The sequence below is a fragment of the Colletotrichum acutatum genome (assembly GCF_030867785.1).
Source record: "Colletotrichum acutatum strain CBS 112980 chromosome Unknown BDZ83scaffold_162, whole genome shotgun sequence".
NCBI classification, from domain to species: domain Eukaryota; kingdom Fungi; phylum Ascomycota; class Sordariomycetes; order Glomerellales; family Glomerellaceae; genus Colletotrichum; species Colletotrichum acutatum.
The window spans coordinates 37067-56481 of NW_026849156.1; the positions used below are offsets into that span (position 1 = coordinate 37067).

Consider the following 19415-nt stretch of genomic DNA (forward strand, 5'->3'; position numbering starts at 1 on the left):
GTGTTGCCCGCTCCATGTGCCCGCTGTGACCCGCTGTTGCCCCGAACCCAACGGCCTTCCGGAGACAACACCGTACCTGCTGCCAATCCCGGCGACCCTTTTTTGCCTCCTCATCTCTCTCTCCAAGACTTCCAACCAGCCCATATCGTATGCGTACCCATGGTTGTATGGATACTCAACAGCCTGAGCAACCCAGGAGAAGGAGGAGAAGGAGGAGAAATCGCGCAACCTTGGCCCGGTCTGGACTGCCTTGGACTCCTCGGACCTACCCTTGCTTTCCCTCGAATCTGGCAGCCTGATGCTGCCTCTCTCTCTCTCTCTCTCTCTCTAGCTCCATCTCCATCTCCATATTCTTAGCCATGCTAGCTCTGTCCATGCCTCCCTCTCTTGGCCAAGACCCATCGACATTACACACAGTACCTTGATGCGATGAAAATGGTTACATTCCAAGATGCCACCCCTTCTCCGGACGCATGTGACGATGTGTGTACACTGACCACAATGAGGCCAAGTCGGAAAAGTAGAAAACGGCTAGTACAATCAGCCACACCCGCGACATTTCTGCACCCTGCTGGCAAAGCAATCCCAAATGTCGGGCTTGGCAGCCAACCCAGTAACGGATACCAGGCTGTCCCTCACCATGTGTGTGGACATCGTCAGAACCTAAAAAAACATCCCTTCTTCAGATTTCCCCCAGAGCTTCAGCTGGCACATTTCTTACAGTAGCAGGTAGCCGCCTCGTGAAACATGGCCTGGTACCCAATCGTTCAAACCCGTCGTAAGGTAACCCCCCCCCCCCCTTGTCGACAGAAGCCTTGTAGACTGTAGCCTGTAGAGAGGGACCAGCGCAGCGCCCCCTTTCCTTTCCTGGCCGGGGCCCACGTAGCAGTGTAATCCTACTGGCCCACCGCTTCATCCTGCAAGCCCGAGAGTTCGGTGTGGTGGGCTGGGGTTCGCTGGAGGCGGATGCAATCGTTATGCGCCCATCTCTCTGCCCCTCCCAAGATGGATGAAGCCAATCTGGATGGCGTAGGGCTGGATATCCAGGAGAAGGCATAACATGTAGAACACCATGCACCCTTACGGCTCGAGCTTGGCCACCTTTACGAACCTTTATCCGCAGTGCCGGGCTCAATCGATCGATGGGGAAAGAATCGTTGGCAACCGAGGATTACAGATCATCCAAGGTCCATCATATTGGAGAAAGAGAGAGAGAGAGAGAGACCATATCATCGTTCAAGGTGAGTAGTCTGGATGCAAACCACCAGGCAGATCGCAAGGCTGGCTCCTGCTTCAATCATGTACCTAGGCAGTCAAAGGTATCGCGAATGGAATAGGGTATACTAGTAGCCTAAAGAGGAGAATGTGATGAGTACCGATTCATGGACACGTTTGATTATCGTCATGACCGGCAGTGCTGCGCCGTTACCTCGCGTAACTACCTAGACAATGCGCATGTCTGATGGCATGGCACGGTGCGTTGTGTTTCTCGATTTGGACAGCTCTGCTCTGTTCGGAGCCAAGGTGATGACAACGTCTGCATGGCATCTCTGGTCCGCGCTGCCATGACAGGGTGACGGACCGGCCGCCGTTGGATTGCTGACAAGTGCAGATAGATAATAAACGGTCTCTAAAGGGAACTACATGGCGCCCGCCTTTTTGGTGAACCAGTGCGTCCAACGGGTTTTTGCGGCGTTGTGATGCCCCTGCAAATCGAAGTCGGAAGCTACGTTGTATCGCATCGTACAGATAGAGAAGAAGTGCAGTGCTGACAAGCTCGGCAATAGCATCGACGAAATAAACCATGGCTGGGGTGTTCATTTGATCCTGCTTCGGTCTGGCGGTCCAATGAAATTCCTACTGGGCCCGGGGCCGAGGAGAACGGCAGCGACGCATAACAGGCAGCATCTAATAATGAGCAGCTAAAGAATTAGGTCCTGTTACACTCTGGGTCCTTATTTCGGAGATGGATATCGCCAAGTCAACGTGTCATGCAACGGCGGGCCACTCAGAGGTCGAAGATTGTGATGGTGATGGTGATGGCATGTTCTAGACGTTCTCGATGCGCCAGAGGAGGGGTGGTTACTGGCGCGTAAAAAAGTCGTTAGAAGTCAGGTCAGGTGTGCGCTTGACGATGTCTGAACCCGACGGTCTCAACGGCGTGTCCCTGCAATAGCATCAAGCGATGGGAAATGCAGCCCTGTTGGAGCTGTGCAGCAATTACAGATACTCCGTAGAGAAAAAGCTGCACGTTTTGTTGGATGCCTATTCGTACCCTCTCCTGTGGAACCCAAGTCCGAGGTCCCCACCCACTGCGAGCTTTCGACCTTGCGGCTTGCCCAGGCTGCGTCGAAGATCCAGGGACAAGGGGTGTTTTGGCGATGGAGCCGGCTGGCCGGCATAGACAAGGGTTTGGGGGTAGGGTAGGTATTGCGGGCGTCGATGGTATCCATGGACGGGGTTATGATATAGGTTACCGTACGATACAGGCTCAGTGAAGAGAGAGAGAGGGACATGGGGAATTGTTCGGATCATGGGCATGGGCATGGCATGGCATGACCCAGCGATGTGTTTGGAGGTGTGGTGATTCTTGAGAAGGGGTCGAGGTCGAGGTCGGGGTAAGGGGAGAAGGGTTAGATGGGTACGAAGTACGGATACAAGGTGTACGATGGGATGGGTCACTTCGTCCGAAGGAGCGCAGGTGAGGGTTGTATCCGCGCATCCACGGTTGAGGTAGATGGAGGAAGATGCGGAGGATGAGGGGGCAGGTACTTTGTTGTGTGACTGCAAGCAAGTACGGACGAATAGGAAAGCAGGCATCGTCTTGCTAATCGACTTTGCAAAAATAGACGTCTTACAAAGCACGTGGAAGCCTTCGTCATTTGGACCCCCCCCCCTCCCCCCGTTGGAGACTTTGGGGTCCTTTGAGAGGCACGGGAAGGGTAGACCGCACTACCGTAAGGTAGGCGTACGGCGTAGTTCTCGGAAGTACCTTTTCCTACCACACCTAATTACCCAGTCACCAGTAAACGGATATGCCTACCTTACCTTACAGACTAAGGTACTGCCTACAGAGCCAGAGCCAGAGCCTAGAGTCACTATCGCTGGTTGGGGGCCGAGAACGAGCGTCCCAAACAAGCAGATGAAGCGCACGTTACATTTGCAAGTCGACATGGGGGAAGGGGAAGGGCCCTTGTCTCGAGATTGATAATTCACAGTTACACACACCCAGACCAGCGCGGCTGTCGGCCGCCCTAAAGCACCTTGCGCCCTTTCCAGCTTCCAGGGTTGCTCCGATACCTTGTCCATTTTGGCCTCTTGTATCAGCTATCCGTAACTGGTCCCGCCTTGAAGGATTCGCGATGTTGAGGATCCAGACCGAGGGGGTAGGATTCAGGACGACCAAGGTGATGGTGATGATGATGATGATGATCAAAAAAGGTCGTACGAATTACCGGAACTCGCCAACAATAGCCGGAGCCTGAGGACGTGGCCCCAATCTCGCCCGTTGCTTTCACGACCCATCACTCTATCTTATTCCCGTCTGCACGGAGCAATCTGTGTCTCGACCGCTTTCTTGGATCCAAGTATCCTTGCAATGAACGATGTGAAGTTCGGATGCTGAATATATCTTCAGCTCGCCGATGACACGCACCTATCTACAGGCAAGGATCCATGGAAACTCCGGACGTGGTCCATCCAGGTTTCCCGTGGCGATTTAGTTTTCTCCTATCCGAATTCTGTGTTTGTAAATAGCGAGATATCAATGAATTGTGCCAAAAACGCACATTCAGTGTTCCGAGATACGAGCCACCTTTTTTCCACAGATGTCAAATAGAACAACCGTGAGAACCTAACTCAACAGTAAAACATTGACACGGGTAAGGATTCAGGAAAGACGTGACGCTGTGCCGTGTGTGCCTTGCGGGCGGGACACCGCCAAAACGGCGCTGGCGCACCTCGCCCTGTGGCTTGGTAGCCGGAATAGCCTCTTCCCGTCTCTAGGCTGGAAAGGCTTGGGGTTGGGTGGTGGGTTGTCCCCTTGGATCTTGGGAGGTACCGTGTGTCCCGTCCTTGAATCCTTTTTACCTCTTTGGTGATGACGTCTCGGCAGGGGAGAGAGAGCACCCTTGGACTTGGACCACAGTATGGGGTTGAAGGTTCCCTGGTCTCTGGAGTCGGGTCCGGGACTGGGGCTGGGTATGTAGGACTCTTTGCCAGTCGCCTCACATGGGAAGATCGAATGGAAGAAAATCCCATGGATCCCCACCCTGCGCCTCTGCGCGGGCGCAAGATGTAAAATACCACAGCACAGCACTCCGTAGCGAAGAAAAAGATCAACGACGGGCTCTCACTGGCTGCTCCCTTCGTTAATGACCAAGCTCGGCCACGAGACTCCCCCACTCGCCTCTAGGCAATCGAATTCTCGTGATGCTGGTTGGGCCGCACGCTCCAGTGTTTAATATAGCCAGGGCAAGGTTAGGGGTACGGTGGTCCAGCTAGTGTATCCCAAGTCTGAGTCCCCCTCCCTTTAGGTTGGACACACCCGGCCAGTGCCTGCTCCGTAGACCCAGCATCTGGCATCGAGCACCTGCCACCTAGCAGTAGCACCGCAACCGCGGTCGGTGGTCCATGGATCCTAGAGATTGAGAAGAGCAGAAAAAAAAAAAAAAAAAGGAACCTGGACCACAAACCACACCACATGGACGCTGGAAATCATCAGAAACTTTAGTGCACTGACCCGTGTTTTGGCAACACTCACCTCCCGTCTTTACAGAGTCAGAGTAAGTACATACTCCGGAAAGTCTGCAAAGCTTGGCCTGCGGAAGAGGCTAAAAACCAGGGGCTTTGGAACTTCGGGATTGGCCCGTCTTACGAAGCTACATCTTGGGACTAGCGCCGCTCCGCTCCATCCCGGGACCAGCCCACTTTTGTCCCGTCCTTATTGCCGGCTGGCCACGGATGCTTCAATCAACTTTTACAGGCAATGGCCTTGTCTGCGAACACCTAGCTCCCGCTCCGGCTCAGGTTTGCAGGCGCGAGATTGCGGGATTGACTGTGATCAATTCGGGAACCCTTTCGAGATTCGCCAAGGGTTTCCCGATACTGCGCTGTATCGAGCCCCATCGCAAGCGGGGGCTTCGCATCCCTACGCGTCCACGATGGATGAATGAATAAACCTGCGAATATATGTGCTGGTGTATGAATAAACTGGGAGTCTAGACGAAGCTGTAGAGGGAGTCACTTCGAAAGAGTTTCCTCCTACGTACGTCGTGCCAAGGGTTGATCCATGCTTCTACCGTCCAAGACTCCCAATCCCACCGGCTCTGCCTTGACCATCCATAGCTAGATTTGGGACTTGATCTTCTGGGTTCAAAGGCAAGGTGGATGCCATCATCTCCCCTCTTTCCAATATCGTCAGTACTAAGACGTCGTCAATATGTTGTCCACGGAAACGGTGCTAGGCTGAAGGAATAGCCACGGCACCGTCCGACCTTCTGACAGCATCTTCCCCGACACATTGCGTGCCCACGGACCTGGTCACGACCTCATTCGGATTACCAACCAACCGTACCAGCCAACTAGCCCGCGCCTCTCGGGACGTATTATGTCAATGGGAAGCAACAGACAACGTCCATACGGATCTGCGCTCGCCCTTTTCGCGCCTCCACTAGAACGGTACACCTGTGAGGCGCAGGGTCGTTGCCGATGATCCTTCGAACCCAGCAAATGCCGCCAGTGTCAACTCTATTGCTTGGTACGCCTTTGGATAGCCATCTCCCGTTCGGGACTCATTCTGCGCGAGCGCGCGCGCCCGCGTAAGAGAAGCCAATAATCTAACCACACTTCAACTACACGAGCAATAGAGCTCGTCCGTTGTTTGGGTCGGAGACTATTTCTTGACCCCCAAAAGAAGATTTCGGTCGTTGTCCGGGGAGGGGGGTGGGGGGGGGGATTGACGTGGAGCATCTAGATCTGCCAAGCACACATTGACTGACAAGGGGTGCCTCTGTATCAGAATATTGAGAGCTCGCCACGGAGCCGTGGCCCTCATCCACGGCAGCGGTATGTTCTTTTGCTAGTGAACGATGACCAGCCACTGGCCACGGTAGGACGAAACACTCGTTACTGGGGCCGGGAAATGCCATTGTGAGTTCTTGTCAAACATTGGTCTGTCCAGGCGGAGGTTAAGGTGCCAGGGCGCGGAGACTTACCAGATGGTCTACTATATCTCTAGTGGCATTGATGGTTCCAATGATGAAGGCCAGGTAAGGTATGAGGCATAGCCGCATAGGTTCAGAATCCTACTCGATTCCATCTCGGGAGGGACGTTATGGCGCGGCAGAGAGAAGCCGCCACAAAACTCAAGGTGTGGGTGTGTGTGAATGTCTTGGTGGTTTTAAGACGACGCATCTTAGCCCTATGTGAGGAACTTTGGGAGAAGCTAGGCCTTGTGTGCGGGCTGAGCTAGGTAGCTTGAGGAGCAGTGGTTTTGAAACCTCCCCCAAAATCTCCAAGTCACTACAGATTAGCTACCGTGCTGTGTGTACCTTACCTTCACTTTGAGGTACCTTACTGCGTATGGACTCAGGGCGGCGGCGACCTGGAATGGGTCCAAAGGCCACAACTCACCACCAAGTGGGCGGTAGTGACTTGTGGAGGGATCGGCCGCCCTACAGAACGCCAGGCGAAAGCTTGGATCTGAACGGCGGCCCCCAAATGGGGTAGCAGTTCCCGCGTCGGGGTAAGGGCGATTCTGCCGCAACAGCGCATACCAATTACCTTACAAGGTAAGGTAGACTGAGGTGATTCCAGGAGCCAGGGCCACGCTGCCTGTCCGCTGCCTTGACATGACATGACTACACTAGGTACGAATAGGCGGATGTTGGCGACGAACGGCGCGGACTGAATTGTGCATTCTGCCGTTTACCATTTCCCAAACACCCCCCCCCCCCAAAGGCCCCAAGGTGCTTCTGCGCTGGCAGATCCTTCAACGAGAGAGGCGCCGAGCAGAGGATGAGCGCGAGGGGGAGGCGGCGAGAGAAACGGGACCTCTCTGTGCGTGCAGCCCTACGGGACGGACATAAGGTACGGAGTAAGGTGTTTATTGTCGCTCTGTATCCGTGTCCGTAGTACATACGGATGGGATAGAGCCTGTCTGCGCCAATATCCGCACGAACTCCCTGCCCTGTCCTTTCTTGTGTAACACAAGAAGTTGGCAGGGGATGTGATCCTTGGTGCCAGTACTGTACATACGGGTGTACGTTGGGTACGTACCACGTGGGTGGGGTGCTGCGAGTCCTCAGATGTACGTTTCCTCGAGGGCTATGCGACCTACCTACCTAGAAGTCTAGGACTCTTGTCGAAGCATCGAAGCAGAGCAAGGCGTCCACGAGGTTATTCCTAATCTCCTGCATATGAGATATATCGAGAGAAACTTACAAAGCAGGACAGCTGGCTCAAAGGAGCGAAACCTTGACGCTATGTCATCCAATGTGAACCGAGCGAGCTGCTGATTCGATTTGTTGGTGATCCGACTGACGCGGGAAGTCCGACAAGCTGTCGCCTGTTCCACCATCATCATCATCCATGAGCATGAGGTCTGGCCAGCCTGGATTTTGGAGATGAAGGATGGATCGATTGATGCACAATGGATGCCAAAATAAGATGGGCAAAACCAGACTGCCTTTGACTTGACGCGCTTGATTCGCGATGGCATCCCGAGGTAGCATTTCGCAGGTATTGATAGAAGGAGACGAATGCAAGTGGGCAAAATTAGCCCAGGCTAGTAAAAGCAGACCCAATGAGAATGCTTCTGCTGTGCCGCGTGCGGCCACCAACCAAGGTATTAGCCCTCCCAGTCGACTTGGTCCTACGGAAGATGTTGAATCATCTACCTGTCTACTATTATTATTGAGCATCTCGATATATCACGGTGGTGCTGTCGGGTTCTAACAATACTCGCCTGCCTTTCCCAAGATTGGTAGACAAAATTGGTTTCCGGTTGGGTATTTCTAATTCTGAACGTAATGGAGTACATCCGGGGGATGTTTCCAAGGATACCATACCTATGATGAGGAGTGGCTAGGCGCCAGCGATTGTCTAGGTCCCCTCGTCGAAATGAAGATAATGTCCTGGGTATTGATGGGCACCAAACCCTTTTGCGTTTCTCGTACAAGTGATGCAGTCATTGGTATCTGAGGTGGATGATTTGGATTAGCTGCTTGACCGTGTAGGTACTTAGCTAAGGTAAGTAAGGTGAGGTGAGGTAAGGTCGGATGATTCGAGGCATTCGTAAGGGAAGGAAGGTATTCGTAAAGTAAGAGTCGGGGCGTGGTGGTGCCGTCGGGTTGGCGCTGCCGCTGCCGCTGCCGCTGCCGCAGTTTAAACCCCGAGAAGCAGCGCCTTCCTTGGAGTTCCAGCCACCTACCTACCTACCGAAGGTGAGTGCCCCTGCCCCTGTTCCTGCTCCTGAGTGTCCGTACAACGATCCAAGAGGCAAGTACGGAAAGTCTGGATGGAGTCTTGAGGAAGTTGCGGTTGATGGGCGTTGCTTTCCTCCCCCGGTCATAGGTCTCTCCACCCCCTGGGACCCCCGTAGGTTTGTGGTTTGTATCCGTACCTAGTGTGTAGTGTATCCGTAGGTACTCCGTACCGGGCCACCAATGCCAGTGCCAGTGCCAGTGCCACCCTTCCCTTGTCCCCAATGAGCAATGGTACGTACTCCAGATGGTACATGGTCTTGGGTGTGAGTCCGTGTCTCTCCTCGACGTGGAGACTCAAACTTATCGCGAACCCTTGAACGACGGCCGCGGTGCACTCACAGCTTCTCTCGACTCGGTCGGGTGGAGCCATCGAAGAAAGTGCGAGATGGAGATGCAAGGTACGTACCTCCACCGCCCGTCTTGACTCTGTTCAACCTAAGGTACGGATACTCTTCCACTCTACGGATACCTCACCACACTTCCATGTCTTTGAGAATGAAAATGACACTCAAACACAACACCACTGTCGGACCCGACCCCTGTAACACAGCAACAAACCACTCCATTACCGAGTATTGCCATCTTCATCTCCTCTTTTCAGTCTCTCTCTCTGTCTCTCTCTCTCTCCCCGCCCACCCTGGACACTCTCCGAGTCCAACATTATCCTCCACCGGCCTAGATGCAGTGCAGCGCAGCATCCAGTATGTGTCTGCTGCCGCCTCTCATCTCCCACCGGACTGCAGCCTGGCCGTCAATCAGTGTGCGTTTGGCCTCTTCCAGCTCCGTCAAATCTTCTTGCTGCGGCCCAGCCCAGCTGATCCCTGGGTACCGGTGCGCCCATCTTTCCTGTGCTAGTGCCAGCCTACAGCCTACGTCTACCGCGTACTTCACCTCTCTCTCCCAAGCCGTCCCGTCGTAAAGAGCTCCCGTCGAAACTGAGGCGCCAGTATCTGTAAACGGAGAGGGGAACGAGGCGTTGCTCTTGGCTTGCTCCGTTTAAACCAAAAGGTCATCAGGCACCTTCTTTACCACCCATCCATCACCCATGCCATCCTCTCCCACTTGTCTCTTGTGTCGGACGGCTGCCGTTCTCTCTTCCTCACACACACACTCACACACACACTCTCTCTCTCTGCCCTACGTTCCCTTCACCCCCCCACCCTTCTGTTACTATTCACACTCCCCTTAATTCTCATCTCTCTCTCTCTCTTTCTGCCTCTCTGTCTCTGTGTCTATGTCTTTTTCTTCCTCGCTTTCCTGCCCCTCCCCCCCTCCTTATTCCTTCCCATGCGCCCCCATCTCCATCCCTAGGCATCGTGGTATCCTACCTTACCTGAGATGGGTAATTCGTAGGCTTTCATCACCCATACTAGCTCATTCGCCTTTCCTCACTCCATCCACACCACTTTACACCCCCTTCCACACAGCCGCACGCCCCCCCCCCTACCTCCCCTCCCATCCCCTCCTCGTCTTCGACCTGGCGCAAGGCACGGAACCTGTACGAATACCTTTCATCTGCTTGCCCGTCTGTCTTGCTGCGATACCTTGTACTAGTGTAGGGTCGCCAGGCTATGTGGAACCTATACCTATCTACAAGTTACATCTCCACGCCCTGCGAGGCACCCCTGCTGTATTTGGTGGTCCTTCGCACTCACGCTGCCAGCCCTGTAGTTGCTGCCGCTGCCAGCCATGTCATTGCTCCCGGCTTGCTGGGCGGTTCGGGCTGAGCTCCTGTGAAGCCTTTGGGCTACTTTTTATTTAATAGCTTCCTTTCCCCTTCCTCTGCCACATCTCGCCTCACCATCCAGACTTCCAACAATCTAGACTTGATATAAGTTGCGACTTGTCGACTATCACCAAGCTTCAGCTTCCTCTTCTACATCTTGCCCTTCTACAGCCTGATAGTCATCTCGACCTCAATATCCCCCACCATCCTCTTACACCAAGAAGCGCGACAACATTACATCCCGCTCACAATGTCAATGTTCACCATGTCTCAACATCACCAATACGCCTACCCGGCAACAACTCCCGCTCCCAGGGCCTACTCTGGACACGGAACCAGCAGCGCCTTTAGCAGCTCCGCCAATCCTGATGAAGACTGGACCAAGATCTCCGACCTCGCTGAGCGCCGGAGGATCCAGAACCGCATTGCCCAGCGCAACTACCGTACGTCACAGACACAATCACCCAGCGATACAGCCACGCAATCACTAACACCAACTTACAGGCAAGAAGCTCAAGAGACGCCTTGAGGACCTCGAGAGACGCGCTGGTCAGGAAGGCACATCCCCCACCGAGAAGCCCGCGGCAACCAAGAGCACCAAGACCAAGGCGGCGAGCAAGACACAAAAGACGCCCCCACCAACCAAGACCATGAACCAGGGCCAATTCACTCCTCCTATGAACAACGACGACGAGGTCTTCTTCGCACAACAGCACTACGAGGATGACCGCGGCAGATCCATCACTCCTCCGTTCCTCGCATACTCAACCTATCCCCCAGCTGAGGAGATGATCATGGCTCCCGCATACACCACACAACCGTACCCCATGTCAGCCGCCGAGTATCCCACATATCTCGCCGCAACGGTACCAGTTACACTGCCGCCCATGAACCACTTCCAAGACGCCATCAAGCGCGAATCATACCACAGCGACGATGGTCTTTCTCCCTACATGAACTACGCGTACATGCCCAGCATGGACATGAACGCGCAAAGCTCCTACGACCCCACGAACCCTCATGTGAGTTATATGCGACAACCGCCTTCCCGCAATACATGATGCTGATGGGTTGATGAGCAGACTCCTCCGCTCTCACACTCGTTTGACCACTCGGCCAACTGTTCCGACGCCGGCTACGAGTATCCCACAACACCACTCTCCATGCCGGGATCTCCTGGCATGATCCAGCAATAGAGAACGCAGCGCGAAGGAGGAGGAAAAACGAACATGCAACATCCTTGTTTATCGGAGCCTAGCATTTCTGGCGACTACAATTTGGGTTTCTATCACCACTTGGCTCTTTCTCAACCATAACCCCCCTTTTTTCTTTTGCACATGTTCAGCGTGGCTTTGGCCAGGAGTTCGGAGGCGTATGGATCGCATGTATTGGTCGAAGCGCTCGACCTCACGGAGATATGACTGGGAATAGGCGACGGCGTTTCACTTTGGGCAGACTGATCCCATCGAGGATCGTCTTGTTACGAGGTTTGATACGGCAGTCCAAAATTTAAAAGACGAGATTGTCCCAAACATCCTTTGTACTACTATAGAGAGCAACCTCGAAAAAAGTAACACGATATCAATCACATGAGTGTATCATCCGTCTTACCATTGTGAGGTGTTCGAACTGTAAATGTGCCCGATGACGAGATGGGCGTTGGAATGGGTGTCGAAAGGGCGGCAGCAACAGGATGAGATAGCCTGGTAACGAGTAGCAGCAAGTTCTAGCCCGTTGTAGAGAACTATACGTATCGTAGGATTATACGAAGCGTGCAGGGAAGGCGGAGTTAAACATGAGTCTGGCCGAGTCGGGTGCGGAGAAAATAGCTTAAAGTTTCTTAACTCCTAGTATCCGTATGGACTCGGGACAAAGCTCGAGACTCGAGATACAAATTACGAGTTTTGGCCAAGGTCAAGGCAGCTGACAAAGCACTTTGAAGAACAGACCTCTTGGGGGTGAGGATGAGGTTGGTGCTGTGTTATTCGTAGCATGGGTAAAAACTAAGACACGTCCATGGGGGATGAGGCAGACAGTAACTTAGTCCCCGTGTTTTAGTAGGTATACCGAATCATGGGAGGAATCGGTTTTCTTTCTTTCTTTTTTTTTTCCTGTGATACCTCACATCAGAAAGAGACGGTGATTGTCGATAAATGGCAAGACCGGGATTCCAGCAATCCTGAGCAAAGCAGTACACTAGAGATGAACGATGTTGCGGTACCACCCACGAATGAGCCTCTGCCGCAAGCGAGTGCTCGACAGGGATCAGAGACCAAGACAACTGGAGAGAGCGGAATGGGGGGAACGAGGGGCGGAAAGCATATGCACGAGAAAACCTATGGTCCCCATTTCCTTCAACATAACGCGCAACATAACGCACCACAAGGCTCCCAAAAGGTACCTGAAACAAGATGACGAAGACAACACGGAGATTCACGCGCAAGCAACGTTAGAACGAGTGCAGCCTGGACTATCTACGTGAATAAGAGGGAACCTGTGCCTTGGACAAGTTCCCGACGGAGCGGATGTTCGCCCGTAGCCCGGTCGGGTCTAGGATTTGTCGTCATATGCCTTTACGTGTTTTGGGGCCGTACGCCGTGGCGGCGGAACGGCTTTGGTAATTGCGGCCCTCAGCCAAAAGTCCCAGAATATAGCACTATAGGAGGATTGTCTGTAGATAACTCACGTAGAGTACATTGGGTCGGGAAAGGAGGAAGAGGAGGGTGGTGGAGGGGCGCTTTCAGGAGCATGCCTTACATGGCAAAGTCCGACCAGCCTGCCGCCGCCGCCTTGCTCTTGCTCCCTTTTATGAGGAGCATGAGAGGAGAGTTCTTACACATGACAAATTGAGCGGGAGCGTGGCATGTCAAGATACACGAGGAGGGTGTCTGGACGGATATTGCGAAGATGATACGGATAAGTCGTATACAACGGCAGGGCAAAGCCGGGCGTTGAGAAGGCTTCAATACATCATGTCGAAAGGGGACTTTGGCTGCGATTGCAGAGCATTCGTGTGGTGTGGCATGGCATGGGATCAACACCTTCATGGGTTGATGATGGATGGGCGGGCGGTTCGGAGGATGGCATTCGGATGGTCCATGGGAAGGACGGGATTTGAACCGCTTCGCTTGTCACCCTTTTCTCTACTGCTGCGAGCTGCGTCTATTGCTCGATTGGGGAAGCATGGCCATTGTCGTACAGAGAGAGAGAGAGGCCCACCCCAGGGTTTATCAGTCGGGCTCTGGGCCAAGGTGACACAAGGAGGATTCGAGTCGGCTGTCAGGTTGCGTACTGCTCTTGTCACCCCCCCAGCAAGCGCAGAAAAAGGACCAAGCATTGGGAGGGGAGGGCAGGGGATAGAAGCAAGACTGATTGATAGCGCGTGCAAGAGTTGCCGGCGACCGCATGATGTGTCACCAACGACCTTTTCCTTACCGGTTTACCAAGGGGGGTGTCGCCGCGAGTTCGCTTTGGTGACACAGCATTTGAACGTAGACGCAGAAGGGGAACTGACTTGCACGTATTGGAGGCGTTTTGCCGCGAAACCCTTGAACGGAGGTTGAGGAGTATGGCAGGGGGTGTGGGGTGTCATTGGGGAGAGCCCAAACGGTCGGTCGGTTCAGTCAGTCTGGGGTAAAGGTTATTGATGAGGCCATGTCCTCCCTTGGCACTGATTGATTACAAGAAATTGGGGGACTTATGGGAGGCGTTTCTAAACTTTCCCACAGCCAGTCTCCAAAGCTTAGCAACTTTTGGGCTAGTTCTAACTACCAGTGTCTACTTGCTTGTATCCGAACGCCTGCGGATGTTGTTCAACTGGGGGAAGTCGCCGGAAAGTCGCCGAGGGCGGCAGAACGCCATCTTTTTCCAGGGAGAAGGAAGACAGCCGAGTGGGAGGGGAGTGCGGGACAAGGAGATAGAGAGAGAGAGAGAGAGGCTTGAGGGTGGCCGTGAAAGAGACGGGATAGTGAGGTCCCGGGGGGGGGGGTGCCGTGTGCGTGCGTGTCTTCCGGAGTTAAGCCCCGACTGCTTTCTGCCAACCCGTGCCATCACTGCCATGTCATGTCGTGCAATAGTAGAGCCTCCTCTTCTTAATCAGGAGTCCATCCGAAGTGCGAGCATCTAAGGGTAGGGAAGGTAATCTGTAGGCCGATATGGAGCGGGAACAATTCACTCACTATCGGACAGCACTTTATGGCACTCGGTTTAGTGTTGAAATCTCGAGTTATTCTTCTGAGTTGTACAATCCATCAGGATGATAATAGTTGTTCCTGCGATAATGCCACGTACCTACCTATGCAGTGCCGGCAAATGTGCATGAGGACGCCGCTAGAGGTCTCACTTTCGCGTGTCCTTTAAATAGAGTCGCGACTTTGGAAGGAACAAAACACTTTTCCCACCACCTCCGTGCCCATCTTGTGTCTCTGCCCTCTCTTATCGAACCAAGAACAGGTAGCGCTATTACTAGTTACTACGAACGTTGACGCTGCGCACGGCCTAGGCTGGTACGGCAGGTTGGATATATCGGCGAGATTTTGAAAGGTGCCGAAGTTAGACACTTGCAATTCGTCGCTATGATGGCTTGCCGAAATGACTGACCAGAACTCTGATCAAGGTAAATGTTTCCCGGCACTTACTTTTAGGCTCCAGTGGCTCCACAGGATCATCCGACAAATGGAAGAACGGTGGGTGTAGCTGTGTAGCCTTTCCTTCTGTAGGTGAAAACGGAATCGGGACCGGAGCCGGAATAAGATCAGACGGAGTTAAGGGCCGTTCAACAGCAAAAGGCACTATCCCAAGGTTCCTTTCCATCGATACGATACCCATCTATACCCCAACCGCGCCGGGGCAGCCAAATCCCGGATCTTGGATCAAGGTTCCTGGGAAAGAGTTGGCAAATAGTTAGGGTGTGTTCTATACATGATGAGTTGTTAGCTCGTGGATGAATCATGCGTCTCAATAGGCACGTTCTAGACCTCCTACAGTCTACTCCGATATTCAACCCAATCTTGTCCCTTTACTTCGTCTCAAAACTCATCGGGGAGATCTAGTACTATTGTCATCCCGACCCAGTCGACTTCAGCCATGAACCATATTAGGCCGCCAAAAGGCCTTGCCCGCCTCCTCGCCTTACTGAGTCACGAGCCCTCAGAACCTCGATCTTCCTGGTTACACACTCGGAGCCGATCCGGCAGAAGACGGGGCCACAGGACCGGCCCCCGCCAGCTCGAACGCCCGTCCCCAGAATCCTGTCACTGCGCTAAAACAACATCCGTCCACGGCCCCTTTCATGCCTTCCCCAAGGGTGCAATCAGGACAAGCACTTGGGATCTGGCTTACAACAATAGGGATGGCCGGGGAGCTGCGCAGTATAGAGAAGTACATGATTAGTGATTACTGATAAACGTACACTATGCTTTTCAGGTGCAACTCACCCCACAATCATCAAAGTCAATATCCATCAGCAACGAGGAACACCCCTCACATTGCCCTCACATGGCCGTTTCTACCAGTTCGAATGTAAGCCAGATCATCCCAAGCAGCATCGTACCGCCCCGCACCGGGGCGATGAATCGTCAAAGTTGAGACGATGAGAAAAGTGAGGTCGCTCATCCGAATCCGTCGAGGCGAGCATTAAGTTAAGCCTCAGCTATTTTCGAGTTTGGCTCGCCCTAGGCCCTCAAAGACATATGAGCTTGAGCCCGGCGTGCCGTCTTGCGCCAAAGTTTCCTTTGGGATAATGACACAACACAACACACAGGCAAATCGAGGGCACCCAAGACTGATTTCATTCGTCGTTGCATTCTACACTTAGTTTCGCGCTCGCCTTCGCGACCTCGCCCAGCTCGCCCCTCGGTGTCACTCGCGCTGAGCCGCACCATTTCAGTTTCAACAAACCAACCATCATTCGTGTAGTCAAGTTTCAGGTGCATTATAGAGTCTGCAAATCCTCTCTCGCGACATAGCTTGCAGAACCGTTGTTAGCCGTGAGCGAAATTTGTTCAACCATCTCCAACGGGTAAGCAATCCTGTCAATTGGCTGGCTTGGAGATTGGTACTATTTGCCCTAGTGTTTCTCGGCCTTCCTCCTCGGCTCCTTGGCGGAACAGGCCGTGATGATCTCCGCAGGCCGTGTCTTGATTCAACGTTCTAACAAACCGCCTTTTTCGAAATGTATAGGCTCAGCATCGTAGTGGTTCGGGGTAATTTGAGACAATGACACAGCGATCGACGTGTCATTCCCACCTCCAAGGCGACTACCTACCTACTTACTTTTGCCAATTACGGAACTGACGCCATGTGAAGTCAATTGATCGCAGGCAGCAACTACAAGTAAATAGGGAGGCACAGGTGCCTTGTTCGAACTAAGGTATGCGCTGTGATGTGAAGGAGAAAGGATGAACATCACAGCCGTTGTACAGCCACAGTCCAGGACGTCTGTAGGAGCTTAGGTAACTAGATTGCTGAGCCACAATAGATTCCAGGACCCGCTCGCATGGGGCCATGCTGCACGCCTCTTTCCACTCATCCTATTGGCCAGGATTCAATGGGGAGCTCACCAGCCTCGCGAACGCTCAGATGAAGTCGTCATGATCCTTCGCGCTCTTCGACGTCTGTTGTCTACCGTGAACCGTTCACAACACAGCCCTATTTTGGAGCCAATTCCGTCCCTAACGCCAAATCATTGAATCCTACGACTGGTTTTTGACCCGTTTTCTGCCAGTTTGACTAGCTCGAATCTTCGTGCCATCAGTCCTGTCCCAAACCTGCGCCTCAGTGCAACTGCCGATACAGCCACAGCTCTGCCAACCCGCCAAAGCGCACATCATGCCTCCCGATTGGAAACTGCTCTACCTTTACGGTGGTGACAAGTTAGTGTGCCCAGATTTGCTAATCAAGCGTTGCTCATGGTCATGCCTGACCACCCGGCCTCGTTTTGGGTTCCCCTGTGAACTTGCCTCGTTAACCATCATCCGCAGCCCCTGGGACTCAAGTCTGTGGACCGATTCAGACGACAGAGTACGTGGTGGTAAGAGCCAGTCTCATTTGCACTGCGAGTCTCCGGAGAAGGCCGAGTTCTTTGGCAACCTGGACATCACCGCTTTGGGAGGAGCAGGATTTGCGTCGCAGAGGACGCTCGGCACACTTGACCTGGACTTGAGTCAGTATGACGGGCTTGCCATCAAAGTCTTGAAGAGCGATTTCAAAAAGTACACAGTCACTATCAAGGATGAGATCCTTCCGCCGAGAGAGGATGGCCGCGACCAGAGTACCATTAGCTGGGAGTTTGACTTTGTTCCCGAGGAGGGCGAAGTGAAGATCCCGTGGGAGCAGTTCAAAGCAACTTACAGAGGCAGAGACAAGCCTGATGCCAAGCCGCTGGACATTGCCAACATCAAGAGAATTAGCTTCATGATGCGAAGGTGAGACGCAAGCCTGTTTGCAAAATAACCCATGACTGTTGTTGACACCAGCGCAGCTTCTTTGGAACCCAGTCGGGTGATTTCAGCTTCACTGTTGGCTACTTGGCCGCTTATAGCAACCGCCGCGAATCATCGGGCTCTGATATTTCCTTCCAGAAGGAATATGTCGCTACACCTGCACCGGCTAAGTCGTCATCATGGTTGAGTTGGATTTGCGGATGGGGGACTAGACGAGTTTAAGATGCCATGGCGCCTGAGAAGTTGGGTGGCAAGCCCGCGGCCGGGTGAAAGTCACTGTTGTTTCGTTGTTTGTAGACATCCCAAGATATTCCGTGGAGTCAGGATAGGCAAGTGGATTCCATTCCATGAAGCTACATAGAGCTTTAAGCAATCTGGCCCAATACCTTGATCAAGTCAGCCGTAACACCCATGGCCGTGACATCACCACCAGCACCCGCACCCTGAACGATGAGCGGGTTACTGCCGTAACGTTCCGTGTAGAAGCTGATGATGTTATCGCTACCCTTGAGGGCGGCGATGGGGTGAGATGCGTCGAACTGCTCCAGGCCAACCTTGACCTGCTTGCTGGCGACATCGATGCTGCCAACAAAGCGAACGACCTTGCCCTGCTTCTCCGCAGCAGCCTTGGTCTCCTCCATTTGGCTGTCAAACTCGTGCAGCTTCTGAAGGAACTCGTCTCCGCTCGAGCACGACTCGAGCTCCTTGGGAATCAAACTCTGGACGGGGAACGAAGTGGGCGACTCGACGGGGAGTCCCGCCAGTCTGGCGAGAATGGTGAGCTTGCGGGCGACGTCGAGGCCATTGAGATCATCTCTCGGGTCGGGCTCCGTGTAGCCCAGCTCCTTGGCCTTGGCCACCTCGGCAGACCACTTGCCGCCGGCGCCCGATGTCGGAGCGAAGGAGTTGAAGAGGAAGGACATGGTGCCGCTGAAGACACCCTCGATCTTGGTGACGCGGTCGCCCGTGTCGACGAGGTCCTTGAGCGTCGAGATGACGGGCAGGCCCGCGCCGACGGAAGACTCGTGGTAGACCTTGGCGCCGGAGGTCGAGGCCGCGTTGAAGATATCCTGCCACAGCTTGTAGGAGCCAGAGAAGGCCTTCTTGTTGGGGGTCACGATGCTGATTCCCTTGCCGAGGAAGACGGGGTACGCGTCGGCGACATCCTGGGAGCTGGTGTTGTCGACCAGGACGACCTTGGCCGGGGCGGCGGCAAGGTACTCGGCGAGCTGAGGAAGAGCGGGAGGGGCTTGCGAAGCGCGAGACAGCTCCTCGATGGCGCCGGCGAAGGGAGTTGGGGTGTATTTGGCATCGTACAGGGCCTTCTTGCTGGTCGAGATGTAGATCAAGTTGAGCTTCGGCGAGGGTCTGCGGGTGGCCAAGGCCTCGAGCTGGGACAGGAAGCACTTTCCGACGCCGCCAGCACCTGTAACACACCAGCCCGTCAACATAAGTTCGCTGGTACTTGTAATGGGAAGAAGAAGAGCCCCAGGGGTGTCGCGGGAGGTGGGCAGTTCTTACCAATGATGGCGATGAAAACTTGCTTGGAGGAGGCCATTTTCACTTGCTTGATTTACTTTCGTCAATTGACTCAAGTGTAATTGCAGAAGATTGTGTTATGCAAGTGTACGTTGGGAAATAGACTCATTTTCGAAGCCCCTCCGACCGCGGGGCAGCTCTTAGTGGGGTAATCGCCATTCAGACCCCGATAATCTTTCGGTGAGTGCGGGGTCGGTGTTCCACTCACCGAGAAAAACGCCG

General features: G+C 53.7%; 5 protein-coding genes across 5 annotated transcripts; 3 read left to right on the top strand and 2 right to left on the bottom strand.

Moving 5' to 3' along the window:
- Positions 1-1987: 1987 nt before the first annotated feature.
- BDZ83DRAFT_765819 (uncharacterized protein) lies at positions 1988-3583 on the bottom strand. Its single transcript, XM_060515256.1, has 2 exons — positions 3049-3583; positions 1988-2784 (listed from the first exon to the last, which is right to left on the bottom strand). Exons 1-2 carry the CDS (start codon positions 3307-3309, stop codon positions 2266-2268), a joined length of 780 nt encoding a protein of 259 aa, XP_060359022.1. The 5' UTR covers positions 3310-3583; the 3' UTR covers positions 1988-2265.
- Positions 3584-9530: 5947 nt separating this feature from the next.
- Positions 9531-10555, top strand: BDZ83DRAFT_121012 (uncharacterized protein). The gene has a single exon (XM_060501149.1). The coding sequence runs from the start codon at positions 9721-9723 to the stop codon at positions 10246-10248; it is 528 nt and encodes a 175-aa protein (XP_060359023.1). The 5' UTR covers positions 9531-9720; the 3' UTR covers positions 10249-10555.
- BDZ83DRAFT_120999 (uncharacterized protein) lies at positions 10356-11836 on the top strand. Its single transcript, XM_060501148.1, has 3 exons — positions 10356-10655; positions 10717-11234; positions 11292-11836. The coding sequence occupies exons 1-3, from the start codon at positions 10463-10465 to the stop codon at positions 11406-11408; spliced, it is 828 nt and encodes a 275-aa protein (XP_060359024.1). The 5' UTR covers positions 10356-10462; the 3' UTR covers positions 11409-11836.
- A 5204-nt stretch (positions 11837-17040) lies between these two features.
- On the top strand, positions 17041-17876 carry BDZ83DRAFT_590936 (complex I intermediate-associated protein 30; the record flags this gene model as incomplete). The annotated part of the gene is made up of 3 exons (XM_060506382.1): positions 17041-17084; positions 17193-17636; positions 17693-17876. The coding sequence occupies 3 exons, from the start codon at positions 17041-17043 to the stop codon at positions 17874-17876; spliced, it is 672 nt and encodes a 223-aa protein (XP_060359025.1).
- A 115-nt stretch (positions 17877-17991) lies between these two features.
- On the bottom strand, positions 17992-19337 carry BDZ83DRAFT_639917 (homoserine dehydrogenase). The gene is made up of 2 exons (XM_060509456.1): positions 19176-19337; positions 17992-19080 (listed from the first exon to the last, which is right to left on the bottom strand). Exons 1-2 carry the CDS (start codon positions 19210-19212, stop codon positions 18020-18022), a joined length of 1098 nt encoding a protein of 365 aa, XP_060359026.1. The 5' UTR covers positions 19213-19337; the 3' UTR covers positions 17992-18019.
- Between the last annotated feature and the right edge of the window lie 78 nt (positions 19338-19415).

Coding starts and splice junctions, on each gene's coding strand:
- BDZ83DRAFT_765819 (XM_060515256.1), bottom strand. CDS start 3,309: ATGGACAAGGTATCGGAGCAACCCTGGAAGCTGGAAAGGGCGCAAGGT. Junction 2,785..3,048: donor GCAGTACCTTAGTCTGTAAG/GTAAGGTAGGCA, acceptor ACTTGCTTGCAG/TCACACAACAAAGTACCTGC.
- BDZ83DRAFT_121012 (XM_060501149.1), top strand. CDS start 9,721: ATGTCTTTTTCTTCCTCGCTTTCCTGCCCCTCCCCCCCTCCTTATTCC.
- BDZ83DRAFT_120999 (XM_060501148.1), top strand. CDS start 10,463: ATGTCAATGTTCACCATGTCTCAACATCACCAATACGCCTACCCGGCA. Junction 10,656..10,716: donor CATTGCCCAGCGCAACTACC/GTACGTCACAGA, acceptor ACCAACTTACAG/GCAAGAAGCTCAAGAGACGC. Junction 11,235..11,291: donor ACGACCCCACGAACCCTCAT/GTGAGTTATATG, acceptor TGGGTTGATGAG/CAGACTCCTCCGCTCTCACA.
- BDZ83DRAFT_639917 (XM_060509456.1), bottom strand. CDS start 19,212: ATGGCCTCCTCCAAGCAAGTTTTCATCGCCATCATTG. Junction 19,081..19,175: donor AGTTTTCATCGCCATCATTG/GTAAGAACTGCC, acceptor GGTGTGTTACAG/GTGCTGGCGGCGTCGGAAAG.